Source organism: Carassius auratus, unplaced genomic scaffold (assembly GCF_003368295.1).
Source record: "Carassius auratus strain Wakin unplaced genomic scaffold, ASM336829v1 scaf_tig00028799, whole genome shotgun sequence".
Taxonomy (NCBI): Eukaryota; Metazoa; Chordata; class Actinopteri; order Cypriniformes; family Cyprinidae; genus Carassius; species Carassius auratus.
Genome location: NW_020525720.1, coordinates 24170 through 39128, shown reverse-complemented (window position 1 = coordinate 39128; position 14959 = coordinate 24170). Strand labels below are relative to the sequence as shown.

General features: G+C 40.6%; 1 protein-coding gene across 2 annotated transcripts; it reads right to left on the bottom strand.

Annotated features, from left to right (window-relative positions):
* Positions 1–3168: 3168 nt before the first annotated feature.
* LOC113079625 (pyruvate dehydrogenase E1 component subunit beta, mitochondrial-like) lies at positions 3169–14933 on the bottom strand. 2 transcript variants are annotated; one of them, XM_026251869.1, is made up of 10 exons: positions 14792–14928; positions 14635–14694; positions 8147–8254; positions 8000–8062; positions 7879–7914; positions 7511–7796; positions 7323–7433; positions 4462–4553; positions 4041–4182; positions 3169–3438 (listed from the first exon to the last, which is right to left on the bottom strand). In XM_026251869.1, the coding sequence occupies exons 1-10, from the start codon at positions 14867–14869 to the stop codon at positions 3293–3295; spliced, it is 1122 nt and encodes a 373-aa protein (XP_026107654.1). In that variant the 5' UTR covers positions 14870–14928; the 3' UTR covers positions 3169–3292. The 2 variants fall into 2 exon arrangements, with proteins under 2 accessions (XP_026107654.1, XP_026107655.1); XM_026251870.1 differs by lacking the exons at positions 3169–3438; positions 4041–4182 and adding an exon at positions 6773–7012 and having other exon boundaries at positions 14792–14933.
* Positions 14934–14959: the final 26 nt, after the last annotated feature.

The window sequence follows — 14959 nt, the reverse complement described above, 5'->3', positions numbered from 1 at the left end:
ACGAGCCGAAACAGACTGCAACACCGCTTGAGCAGCAGAGTCGGCTGCCGCTCTCTCCTCAGCACTCACGACTGCTGACTCAGACACAGTTCTCTCTGTTGCTAGTTCAGAAACCTCCTTTACTGAGGTAATCTCAGGAACAATCTTCTCCACTGCAGTCTTCGGAACAGCCTCCTCTGGAGCAACCTCTGGAGCCGCGCTTAAAGCAGAATGCTCAGGAACGGCACTCTCAGGGACAGCATGGGTTGGAGAGGCATCACGGACTCAGGGGGAGACAGGGACGGAGGACCAGAAGAACCCTTCTTCCTCCTCTTTCTCCTTGCCCGTGGTGCAGAGGCAATAGCCGGATCTGTGACTGGTTGGGGAAGTTCAGCAAGAGCCGTGACTGGTAGTGGTAGGGCAGTCTCAGGCAGGGTTGACTCCGACGCTGAGGACTCCGAGGCAGACTCCCACGAGAACCGTCTCCCTCATTTCTTGCAGAGACTGATTGGTGTGGAAGGTGTCTCGGGATTCGGGGAGGGAAGAGCCTGATCCCCCAGTGTTGCAATGGCCAGGACACAACCTTATGAGATCACTGGCAGCTTGGCAGAAGGTGGGGACCTCGAGGGAGAAACCTGCGGCTCCTCCTGGGAGAAACTCTCCCATAGTCGGGCCCAGTTCCTCAGGATCCACTCACCCTGGGACGAGAATGGAAGGGTGATCTTCCTCTTGTCAGTGGGGGTTGACAACCAGCATTGCTGATGGGACTCCAGTTGTCGCTGAAGTTTGGAGGACATCCTGTCTGCTGAGTTCTTTCTTCGGCGGTTCATTCTGTCACGTGGGGGTGCGGGGATGAACTCAGGCGCAGACAGAATGCACTACGCACAGGGTTTATTAATGACAAAAGGGGAAAACAAAACCCACGAGGGGAAAAACAACGACTAGGGAATAGACAAGTAACTTAACAAGACTAAGACTAGAAACAAACAAAACAAAAGACTCTTCACTCAGGAACTCTCACTACAGAAAAACAATCACAGCTCTCACTACGTTTCTTCAAAGTGTAACAATGAACCACACTAGACAGCAAACACAAGGAGATTGAAATAGGGACACTAATGATAACATAACAGGTGACACAGGTAAAGCAACAATGACAGAACAAGGATAACAAGGGGGCGGGGCAAGGAAACGAGACAACACAAGCACATGACCCAAAGACAAGGCCATGTGCTTGCACACAAAACACGGGTCTGTCATGATCCTGCCTCAAGACTAGAGAGAAATCAAGGACATGAGGGCAGAATCATGAAAACATATTTTTCATGTTTAATATACTACACCCACTGAAATGAATTAACCTCTGACACCGTTTGAGATAAAGGTAGCAAAAGAACTGTAAAATATTCAGAATATTATTCCCTATAAATCAATTATTATAATTTTTTTACAGTACTGGACTCATTTATATTCATGAAACTTGAAAACCATTTATGCTAAAGTTATCACACCCACTGTATATTTTCAGTTAATTAATCTGATGATTAGTACACACACACACATATATATATTGCAATTATTATTTTACAGCTGGTTTGATATAGCCTTATTTCAAACAGTGTCAGCTTTTATTTTATTTAAGTGGGTACAGTATATAAAACATTTGAAAAATATGGATTCAGTGCTTGTGCATTATACGGAATAACATTCACGATATTTTGCAGTTGGTTTGATACCTTTAGATCAAAAGGTGTTGTAGTTCAATATATTTATATTATTGCATATGTTAAAAGTTATGCAATTATTATAAAACGCATAAAATGGGAATTCAAAAAAACCCAGACCTTTTTTGCAATAACAGGGATGTTTTTCTGAACATTTTAATATTGTTTTTTTATTATAATGTCATATAGTTAAATTGTTTAATTAATATAAATGGTAATTAACCCCCCCCGCCCCCCCCCCCCCCCCTTAGAAATTAAGCCTTGTGCAATGTAAAGGACATATATTCATGATTATCATTAGTCGAACGTCTAATGAATGTCAAACGTCAAATTAACTTTACCGGCGTACCATTTCTTGTTAATCATGAAACACACTCCTCCACCTTTGGATTTACTGGCCTCTGCTGTTCTGTCCATACGTAAAATAGAGAAGTTATCAGACGGCTTTGATTGATCTAATGTCTGTATTTTAATAAATGCTGCATTAAATGAATTTCAGGGCTCTTTATAGGTCATTATCTCATTACACATTAATGTATGCGACATTTTCATTGGAAAGATAGTTTTATGTGGTTATAAAAATGACCTGAGAATAACCATAAGGGAACGTTCTCTATAAGTTATTTTTAGGTTATTATAAAAATAACCACCCTGCAACATTCTTGGAACGCTATTTTACCTAAAAAGAAAGTTTCCTTAACGTTAGTATTTGGTTCCTAAAAAAAAATAACCAAACAGAAACCAAAAACTAATGTTAGGAGAACATTCTGTGTTTGCTGGAAAACCTTTACATTTCTGTGAAAATTATCATTAACTTTTCAAACATACAACCGTGTGTCATAATTTCTAATATTTATTAATAACAATTTAATATTTAAGACTAAAATCCTTATAATTACATGGACTCACACTGCTCTTCTAAGATATATTTACACAAAACAAATATTCGAAAAGTTCATGGTCAATCAAAATAATATTTTTTTAATTAGAATGTTTTTTTATTATTATTATAATTACTCTTTGTGTATTACTTGCAAGTAGGCAAAATATTACCTTACAAAACTGGAAATAAAATCTTAAAAAGCTCTCTTAAATGGCTACACTTAATTATTATTATTATTTATTTATTTATATATTTTTTAAATACCAGTCATATGCACATAAACTGACCGTCACCACTTTTAAGCTACTACTAAATATTGTAGAAACGTAATTTTCTTTAGAGTTTGGAATGATTTGTATCGGAAAAAATGCAATACAAATTGAATTTCCAATACTGCAAAATGTAATTAGATTAAAGAAATCACAAGCATTCTTACAACCCTTTTTGATAACATTTTATTACTTTAGCCTACAGCAGAATTTAAGCATCATACCCATGCTTGGTTGTTTACAGCCATAAACGTTACCGTCATGACAAAACCTCCTTTTGGAGTCAAAATGAGTAAATGAGTAAATTTAATGAAGGTAACAGAAAGACCCATACAAGCTGAAACAGGAAACCCTTTTTCCCAAAACACTGATGCAGAAATGGGAGAGAATATGTATTATTTCATATTTAACACGTCCTGGTAGGAAAATCTATTATGTTAAACATTCAACATCTTTTTGACGGAGAAGACGATGTCCTTTATTTGCGGTAAGGTATTTTCCTCCAAAAGCTTGGCGTATGGCATTGGAATATCTACACCCGTGACTCGGACTGCAGGGGCGTTAAGGTAACCGAAACCGGGACCTTGAATAAAAAAAAAAAAAAAAATATGAATCCATATACAGAGGAGAAAACAGCGATGGTATTCTTGGAATGACACACTTCCTAATTTTAAATTTTTCCTCCAACACAATGAGTTCATGCAACAAAAATACAGCATACTGATGTTTTAATATGTTTCATACTAAAAAAGCAAAGCAGTGTACACTACATGCTGTTCAGATATAAAAAATAAAATAAAAAAAGTGACGTGACATTCAGCCAGGTATGGTGACCCATACTCAGAATTCATGCTCTGCATTTAACCCATCCAAAGTGCAATGAACATACACACACACTGTGAACACACAGCCAGAGCAGTGGGCAGCCATTTATGCCGCGGCGCCCGGGGAGCAGTTAGGGGTTCAGGACACCTCAGTCGTGGTATTGCCAGCCCGGGACTCAAACCCACAACCCTATGGTTAGGAGTCAAACTCTCTAACCACTAGGCCACGTCTTCCCTATTAGTGTACAGTATGCTAGTGTTCCATTCTGAACTGGAATTGACTTCAAATAGCATTTTTGTTATATTGATTGATAAATAAATAACAAAAAAAGACATTTCAAAAATATAAAAAGAAAAATACCCTCCATAATTCGGGCAAGAATCTCTCCCCCGACTCCAAACTGAGGCCAGCCGCCCTCCACAGTGATGAGATGTTTTGTTTTCAATACGCTTGTTTCAATGGCTTCCATGTCCATAGGCCGGATTGTGCGCAGGTTGATCACCTACAGAAGAAAACACAGACAAGATTTAATTTAAAAATCGTCTTAGTTCTTTCAATAAGTATATATAAATCATGTTAAATGTAAGAGTACATGTAAATGTCTCAAATTTTTGGAGAATTTCTTTCACAGCAGTTTAAATTAACACAAAACCGGTTCATTCATTTACAATGAAATTAAAGCAGCTTTTTTGAATCCTTTAAAATGTGTATCAAGTGTCTATTTTACCCGAACTGGAAATGGCACTTAAAACTATTTCAACATGAAAAAATAACGTCATACCTCACATTCGATCCCGTCCTTGGCCAAGACCGCAGCAGCATCCATACACCGACTGACCACGTGGGAATGAGACACCAGCGTGACGTGATTTCCTGCATCAAATGACAACATTCATTTGCAGAAATCTATTTAATTTATAATATTAATGTCCATCAATTAAATGTCAATTAACAATAGCAGTTACAGATTTTTTTAATTAAAAATAATACTCAAATTAAAAATAATACTCAAAAAAGTTACATTTTTAAAATAGTAAACATTTCAACTAAATATACATGTATAAATATTTTCACGCAATATGTCTGTTTAAAGGGATAGTTCTCCCAAAAATCATGTCGTTCCAAGCCCATTAAACCTTTGTTTATCTTCAGAACACAAATTAAGATATTTTTGATGAATTTCAAGAGCTCTCTGGCCCTCCCATAGACTGCAAAGAAACTACCGTAATTTTACGAAGCTACGAGAACATTTTTTGTGTGCAATAGAAAACTAAAATTCACGACTTTGTTGAACAATTAGTCTTCTCTGCATCACCCTTGTGCCATTTTGGAGAGTTTCACTGTCACAGTCGCTGTACTTCACTACTCCTTCGGCCGTGTTTTGTGTTCCTTCTACAGGCATTTACAGGGGTAATCAGATGAATTGGCCACACTGGTGCACAGGTGTGCCTGGATATAAAGGTGTCCTCCTGGTTACTCTCAGTGGGGCGGATTAATTCATCATTGCAAGCAATGGCTGGCGTAAATTGTTGAATAAAGTCGTTTTTTTTCAGGGTTCCCACTCTTCGGTTAATATTGAACTCAAGGACATTCCAGGTCCAATACCCTCAAATTCAAGGACTTAATGTGGGGACACATTTCAAGTGAGCGCAAAGTTACCTTGTGTTACCTTGTAAGATACATTGTAACAGTTTTCAACGGTTAACGGTTGTGTACAAGTATAGGTCTCTGCAGGAAAGTAGTGGGAGTTACAAGATCAGGGTGTTTTTACACCATGATACCTGATTGGTTGACCTCATAATGACGTTAGGTATAGGGGTGGGGTAGGGTTAGGGGGATCATTCAGATTGCATGATCTAGAAACACCCAGCAGTTTGAAAACACCCACAAGGTGATAAATGCCCACTTTTGCTCTGCAGAGACCTAAGTCTCGTTGTGTAGGGAGATGGTCAGAATGGGTGTGGGTGGTTTCAAATCTACAATAAAACTCATTCAGGTCATAAGCAAGTCATTGATTTGCCTCAGTGCAGGGGGATGATGTCTTGTAGTGTGTGATGGCTCTCAGCCCTTTCCACACTGAAGTTGAGTCGTTAGAAGTAAACTGGTCTTCCAACTTTTTAGCGTAGGTCCTTTTAGCTGCTCTAATCTCTTTGCTCAGTGTGTTTCTGTCCTGATTGTACAAGACTCTGTCCCCATTTCTGTAGGCATCCTCTTTGAAAAAGAAAAAAAAAATGTGACATTTGCCAAGTATGGTATACCATACTCAGAATTGGTGTTCTGCATTTAACCCATCCAAGTGCACACACAGCAGTGAGAAGTGAACACAAACCTGGAGCAGTGGGCAGCTATATATCCAGCACCCAGGGAGCAACTGGGGGTTCAGTGCCTTGCTCAAGGGCACTTCAGTCTCGGGTATTGAGGGTGGAAGAGAGTGCTGTTCATTCACTCCCTCCACCTACAACTCCTGTCAGCACCGAGACTCAAACCAGCGACCTTCGGTTAACTAGTCAAAGTCTCTAACCATTAGGCCACAGCTGCCCGAAGATGTCTGATTTTTGCTGTAAACCATGGCTTATTGTTGAATGTTAAAAACATCCTGGTAGGAATGCATATATCCTCACACAAATTAATATAGCATGTCACAGTCTCTATAAGTTCGTCCAGATCGGTGGTAGCAGCTTCAAAATCACTCCAATCAGTGAGGTCAAAACAAGCTTGTAAATCCTGCACTGTTTCATTGGTCCATCTCTTCACAATCTTTACTACAGGTTCAGCAGATTTAAGTTTCTGCTTGCAAGTCATTATAAGATGAACCAGGCAGTGATCAGAGAGCACCAAAGCTGCTCGTGGAACAGAGTGATATGGATTCTTTATTGTGGTGTAATAGTGATCCAATTTATTATTGACTCTGCTGGGACATGTATAAAATGCTGTCTGTATTTTAGCAGTTCATGGGAGAGGTTGACTTCATTAAAGTCCCCGTAAATGATTAAAACAGAGTCCGGGTGTTGTTGTTCTGTCCCTGTGATCTGATCAGCGAGTTTCTGTAAAGCCAGGCTTACGTGCGCTTGCAGAGGGATGTAAACACTCACCAGAATGAACAAGTGAAACTCCTGTGGCAAATAGAACAGCTTCGAGTTAACAAAGCACTTCTAGATCTGAACAGCACATCTTCTTTAACACAGTTACATCTGTACACCGCCTTTCATTGATGTAAAAGCATGTCCCGTCACTGCGATTTCCCTGATGATTCTGCGTCTCGATCTGCTCTAACAGCTGAAAGTCCAGCAGATGGAGCGCGCTGTCTGGAATGGCGTCAATCAGCAAGGTTTCTGTGAAACAAGAGCAGCAGATTGTGAGAAAACACTTATTTGTCCGAGAGAGAAGAAGGAGTTTGTCCGTTTTGTTGGTGGAGAGCGGAGATTTGCCGGATGGATGCTAGGCAACCACGCTTCCTGAGTCTGACAAGTGCCCCGGACTCGCTTCCCCCATCTGCGCTTCCTGAAGCATTTGATCAGCGCTGCTGCTGCGCCGACAACAACATTCAGTAAAACGTCCGAATAATTGAAATCCGGTAAAAGATTAGCATAGTTTTATATGTGATGTAATAGTATTAATTCTACTACTATATACATCACCCACCTTTTCTTTCAATCTTAGCTTTTCCGATTGGGATGAGGAAGTCTTTTGACTGGGACTCTTCAGACATCTCAAACGGCACACCATACATTATCTCATTCTCCAAAAACACCACTGAAAGAGACATGATATGACAGTTAAAGCAGCCTTCACTTTCTGTGATCATCTTCTTCACACAGGGAGGAACTCACCAGGGTTGTCGTCACGGATAGCTGATTTCAGAAGGCCCTTGGCATCCTCGGCGCTCCAGGGACTGACCACCTTCAGACCGGGAACGTGTCCATACCAGGCTGCAAAGCACTGGGCGTGCTGAGCCGCCACACCGGGCGCAGCTCCATTGGGCCCGCGGAACACAATCGAGACGGGCTGCAGGCCGCCAGACATGTAGTAGGTCTTGGCGGCAGAATTGATGATATGATCGACTGATTGCATGGAGAAGTTGAAGGACATGTACTCAACAACGGGCCTCAAACCAGCCTAAAATAGGATGTGATGGGATAGTTTGAGAACATGATGGAGTTTCACATTTTTTTATCAATGTTGTTTCAGGAAAACTCACCATGGCAGCACCAACAGCGATGCCAGTGAAGCCAATCTGAATTGAAAAATCAGGAAATTTTATTGAACATAATTGAAAACAAATATAGATGATTTTTGGACAAGTTTATCATCATTCTCACCTCTGCAATTGGTGTGTCAATGATGCGTTTGTCTCCGTACTTCTTCCAAAGGCCTCTGGTAACCTGCAACCCAACACAAGCAACTTTAGAAAAAGATTCTTGGGCATCACTGATAACTGAAGTATCATAAAAATATTTGCATCTAACCTTATATGCACCTTCAAACAGTGCGACTTCCTCTCCGAGGAGGAAAACCCTTTCATCCCTCTCCAGCTCCTCATCCATGGCCTCCTTGATGGCATCTCGGACTGTTACCTGCAACAATAAAATCCTATTAATTATACATATATCACATGATACTCTAATATAAAACATGCTACTGAGTAATTATTGTATTCATATACAATGAGATTTACTTGATACCCAATACACTGTAAGGAAAAGCATGGAAATACCATAGTACATGTCCAAAAAAACATAGCAACACAATGTAAAAAAAAAAAGAAAAACATGTAAAAAAAAATAACACGGTATGGTGTCATTACAAAATCCACATAAAATCATTATATACCAATGTAGATGGAAAAACATAGTAAATATACATAGTAAAGTGCCATGGTAATCCTATGAAGTCCAAAAACAAGATATTATTATTATACATGGCTTTACATTGGTAAAACCCAAATAGAAGAAATATTGCATTCAAGGGCAAGAGAAGTATTTAATATTTAAAAACAAAAAGCAATTATTTCTTTATCAGTTGCCCATGAAAAAATTTAAATGGTTTTAACTTGTGAAATGTCCAAAATATGCCTTAAAATAGAGTCAATAAGGTGGCAAAAACATGACTTTACGATGTGCATGTTACGATGTCGGCACGTCCAGATGTTTTTTGTCTTATGAGTCGCAGTGTTTTTTGTACGTCTTCATCGCGTAAACTTTTCTTTAAGAGTGCAGAAGAAGCAGAAGAGGGGAAAGCTTAGAGGTATCAAGGCTAGGCTAACGGCTAACCGACACAAGCCAGTCATCCCATTACTGGCTAACATATGCTCTTTGGACAATAAACATGGACTACATCCAATTACTACACTCAACTCAGAGGACTGTAAGACACTGCTGTGTTTTTGTGTTAAAGGAAACATGGCTTAGCAACAGCATTCCAGACGGCGTTATTCAACTCGATCAGCTGACATGCTATGGAGGGGACAGAGCTCTTGTCGCGGGAGGAAAAACTCATGTCAGCGGGCTTTGTGTTTACATCAATGACGTGTTGTGCCATGATGGTGTTGTGATCTGCAAACACTGCTCACCCTTGGTGGAGTTTATGATTATTAAGTGCCAGCCTTTCTATCTGCAGAGGGAATATACTGCCATACTGCTCGTTTCTGTTTACATTTCTCAGAACAACAGCAACAGGAACGATGCGCTAAATTAACTGTACCAGCACATCAGTTAGCAGGAGCTCTGTCATGCTAATGCCTGCATACAGACCACTCATTAAAGTCGCCAAACCAGTTCACAAAAAGGATACAAGTGTGGCTGGAAGGGTCGTCAGAGGCTCTTCAGGACTGTTTTCACACCACTGAGTGGAATATGTTTAAGCAGGCTGCCACATACAATAACACCACATACCTCCAAGAGTACTCAGAGACTGTCACTGCCTACATGAACAAGTGTATTGATTATGTAACGGTCACAAAGACTATCACTGTCCGGGCCAATCAGAAGGCGTGGATGACAGGAGAGGTCTACAGACCTCTGAAGACACAGAATGCTGCCTTAAGAGCTGGAGATGAGGTGGGCCTGAGGACAGCCAGGGCTAACCTCTCCTGCTGCATCAGAGAGGCTAAGAGACAGTACTCCAGGAGGACAGCCCATCAATTCAGTGACAGCAGAGACACTGAGCCTGTGGCAGGGGATACAGACCATTACGGACTTCAAGCCCCCACCGCGTAAACAGCCTGGGATGCCATCTTGACCCGCAGCTTTTTGGATATTTAACCCATTGGAAGGATGGGGTTACATCCGCGACAGAGACGGAGAGTGCACTAACATCTTCTGCAGCAGCCGCAGGAGCACTCTCTGTGTTGGCGGTGTTGTGAGCCTCGGAATGGGCAAAAAAGTTATTTAGCTCATCTGGTAGAGAGGCGGCAATGTTCACAGTAGCTTGTTTATTCCCTTTAAAGTCTGTGATGTTATTGATGCCCTGCCACATGCTTCTTGCATCGTTGGTGTTGAATTGTTCTTCAACTTCATTTTTATATTGTCTTTTTGAGGCTTTGATGGATTTTCTGAGATTGTGACTGGCTTGTTTGCGATCATCTGCGCTCCCGAATTTAAAAGCAGATGTCCGCGCTGATAAGGCTGCTCGAACATCGCTATTAATCCACGGTTTTTGGTTGGGGTAGATGCTTGTTGTTTTTGTCGGCACTACATCTTCTACACACTTCCTGATGAAACACGTTAAAGTTTCGGAGTACACCTCTATGTTGTCATCAGACGCTGCCCGGAACATGTCCCAGTCCATGTGATCGAAACAGTCCTGTAGTATAGCGTCTGATTGGTCTGACCAGCATTGGATTGTCCTGAGGGCGGGTGCTTCCCGTTTCAGTTTCTGCCTATAAGCAGGCAGCAGCAGAATGGAAGAGTGATCCGATTTGCCGAAAGGTGGGCGGGGGAGAGATTTGTAGGCGTCCCGGAAAAGGAGAGTAACAGTGGTCCAGTGCACGATCACCACGCTTCTTTATGGTGATGTGTTGAAAATATTTTGATGCTATTTTTCTGAAGTTGGCTTTGTTAAAGTCCCCCATAACAATAAACGCTGCATCTGGGTATGTGGTTTCCTGCTAACTTATATTGCCATACAGTTCCTTGAGTGCCTGGACTGTGTTGGCTTGAGGGGGAATGTAAACAGCTGTGATTATGATCGCTGTGAATTCCCTCGGTAGCCAGAATGGTCGACACAGAAGCATTTGAAATTCCAGATCAGGGGAGCAGAAGGATTTAATAGAGTGTAGGTTCCTCTCACCACACCACAAGTTGTTGATAAAGAAACAAAATCCCCCACCTCAGTCCAGACAAAGGGCTCTGATGCAGTGTCTGTAAACAAGGTGCCAGCGTTCAAGAACTCAAAGTCCGGTTTGCGTTTTGCAACATAGAAACCTATGCTTAGAAGCGTGCGTCTGTCATAGACCGTTATACAAACAACATCCAAAACATAGAACAACAAAAAAAAACAAGTAAAACAAACAAAAAAGTTTACTCGGAGCTCGCAACTCGGCGCCATCTTGGATTTTGTGAGCAAAATCCACGAAATCCTGAGCAAACAGTGCTTTCACATCCTGGCCCACTTTGCTACTCCTCCCCCTCCTGCTGCTCTGCTGTGATTCATTGTTGTGTCGTCACATGACTAACTGACACAACGTGCCAAGGAGCAGCGAACTGAGTGAGCGAAACTGATAGCACATTGAATGAGAGATCAGGATGGCTGAGAGGGAGAGAAGCATTGTGTGGAGCTATTTTACGCCACTAAATGATAATACTGCAACTTGTGATACATGTAAAAAGAGCGTTCGATACTGTGGCAAAACTACAAACCTATACAAACACTTAAAAACACATGACAAGGAAAATGCTGAGCTACAAAAATGAAGAAATGAGGAGGGAAATCCATCCCTATACAAAAGTATTTTTTTTAAGTAAAAAGTATCGTATTGGTAGCGGTATCGGCAATACTGACCCTATATGTATTTGGTATGGGATCGATACCAAATTTTGCAGTATCGCTCACCACTACTGTATATATAAAACTTCATTATCATTAGAATGGAAAACAAAAGTGCTTTCCTTGACCTCTGTATTAAGTAGATTTTTTTCAATTATGCTCTGTAAATATGGTCCTTGAGATGCCCTTTGATTTCACAGATGTAAGTTGTTGTTTAAAAAGATAAATGGGACTTAATTCAAATTAATTATATATTAATATTTGGTTTTCCTTATTTGTCAGTTTGATTTGTGTCTAATAATAATAATAATAATTCATTACATTTATAGGCACTCAAAGCACTTTACATTGTCAGGGGTTATCTCCTCATCCACCACCAGTGTGCAGCATCCACCTGGATAATGCGACAGCAGCATAGTGCGCCAGAAGGCCCACCACACACCAGCTTACTGGTGGAGAGGAGACAGAGTGATGAAGCCAATCAGCAGATATGGCGATTGTTAGGAGGCAATGATGGTCAGAGGCCAATGGACGAATGTAGCCAGGATGCCGAGGTCACACCTGGGATCTTTAATGACCACAGAGAGTAAGGACCTCGGTTTAACGTCTCATCCGAAGGACGGTGCTTGTTGACAGTATAGTGTCCACAACACTACACTGGCCACTAGGACCCACACAGACCACAGGGTAAGCACCCCGTGCTGGCCTCACCTAGCACCTCTTCCAGCAGCAACCCGAAATTACTAGGAACATTTGTACCAGGAACTTTTTTCCTCAGGAACTATTTTCCCCCCAGACCTGCTGCTCTCTGTGTTTCCACCGCGGTCTAAAGTACCGGGAAGATTAGGCAAATAGACTGGTGACGTAGATCTGCATGCATTTCTCAGTACAATGTGTGATGATTTTGGACGTGCATCCTCGGTAGTTCAGACTTTGTGCATTCGACTCGGGAGTGGGATGTCCACGACGACGCAAAACCGGTAAATCTGCAAACTGCAGCGTACTTGATAACATCAGTCAGCTCGCATTGTCTACTGCAATTTTCCTCTCTGTATATTTACAATAAAACATAATATGATATCAAATACCAACCCTTTTGTTTTCATTTAAGCATAATAACAGCTGCAGAAATGTTCTTAGTTCAGGGATATGTGTATATATACAGCCATTACAATGAAACAAAATATTATATACATTTGCCTTTTTTATTTTCATTTTAACGTATAGATAAAATGAATACAAACCAAAGATAACCTGTTAGATTTACCCAAAACATAATTATATGTTATGTTTAACCACTAAAGAGCCAGCGGCACATATCAGAAGGTCTAACCGAGGTGAGGCTGCTCTCGGCGGATAGATGATCACTGAGCTCCCGCTGATCACGTGGAGCTCACTGTCACCGAGATCGGCGAAACACATTTTTAAATAGGCGCTGTCTTTATAAATAAACCACAGATTTGAGTTTTAAACAATTACATTCTCACCTTAAATACTTTTAAAATTACATTTCATGACACAATAACAGTAATATTTTGAAAATGAACCCGAATAAATGGTGGTTGAACTCAACCAATGCTGCTTGAACTCAACCAATCAGGATGTTTGCGCCCAAGTCCCGCCCCAGAAAGTTCCGGAACTTTGAAAAAGTACCACCTCGCCAGCAGGGACTTTCTTAGGGGCATTTTTTTACCCGGAACTTTATTCAGTTTCTGGTTCCTGCAGTGGAAACACACCGAGTATCAAGCCAAAGTCCCTAGTTCCTGGGTAAAGTCCCTAGTTTTCCCAGGAGGTCACCCATCCAGGTACTGACCAGGCTCAGCCCTGCTAAGCTTCAGTGGGAAACCGGTCTTGGACTCCAGGGTGATATGGCTGCCGGCAATAATACTAAAATGGTGGTGTCTTGAAAGATTTTATACTTGAAAGGTGTCTTTTTCTTGCATAAGTTTTTCTCTGTCCAGACTACAAATACTTTATATTTTGGTATGAAAAAAATGACCTACAATTGGCCAAATAACCTTTTGTTTTCAATTCCAATACAAGGATAACATGGACAGCTTTCTCAGTGAGTACATGGACAAAAGGGGCCTCAAAATAAACTGCATGTTTTTTTAGTTTTGATTTATTTTATTTTTATTTTATAAATTTTTATAATTATTGTTTAATGAGTTGCTGTTTTGTTTTAACATTTGTTTTATTTTCTTTTTTTCCCTTCTTTTCTAAAATATTTTGCTAATTATTTATGATAATGTGTATTCTGTAATTATAATATAAAAAAATTCAAATATTAAAATCATCAAGCTTCCTCTTGTCTATCTACCTCATCTATCTATCATCTGATTAAATCTTTATAATAATATGCTGACTTGACATCAACGTAGATTAACGTTAATTTAATTTTTTAAAATTTAAAGTTCTTGGTTTAACATTTATTTTTCATTGTGTTATTGCTGTTTTCAGATAGTATGTTGTAAAGCACACTGGTCAACTCTGGGTAGTAAATAGTGTTATATAAATACAATTGCCATTTCCATCCAAAACACTACGAGGCGCTATGCCTAGTATGATAACTTTTGCTCCGCCCACTTCCGGCTTGACGCTGCTGTCCTGAGACTGCTGTGATGTAAGTGTTTTGGTTCTGCAGTTAGTGGCTAAAACTGCAATTCATCGACTGGCCGCTTGAGGCTGGCTGCAAAAGGGAGTCAGTCCCATAGACTCCCCATGTTAAAATGCCCAATTTTACAGCAGAAAAAAAACCGTTTACAGCTTTGTTTTAAAAAGATTTAAGCAAATTTTACCCTTCATGACAACTGTGAGGGGGTGAATTTTTTTTTTTTTTTACAGTCTATGGTTTTACCACAGCACACACCCAAACACATACTAATATTCAACACAATTTACAGGTGTTTTCTGAAGCTTTAGTGTTTAGTGTCATGCAGCATCTGTTTAAGGTGAGAGCAGCATCTCTGACCTGCATCGCAGCCTGCAGCGTCCTGTGAAACTCCCGCCGCAAAACCGCTGGAACGGCATTCTGAAAGACAAACACAATGCCATATCAGTCTCAAAACCCTCATCTCATTGTTATGAGCGTAATATGTTGCTAATGTGTCATATTTCCACACAAATACCTTCCCTGAACGCAGGATAGATCTCAGATAAGCCATGTTTGACTGTGTCCTCTGTCTGGGGTCTAGACTGTTATGCATGCGGTTTCAACCAATCAGAGGGCGAGTTGTGAAATCGGTATAGGATAGCGGCCAATCAGTGAAGCTGAAACATGACAGATCGGCAGTTGC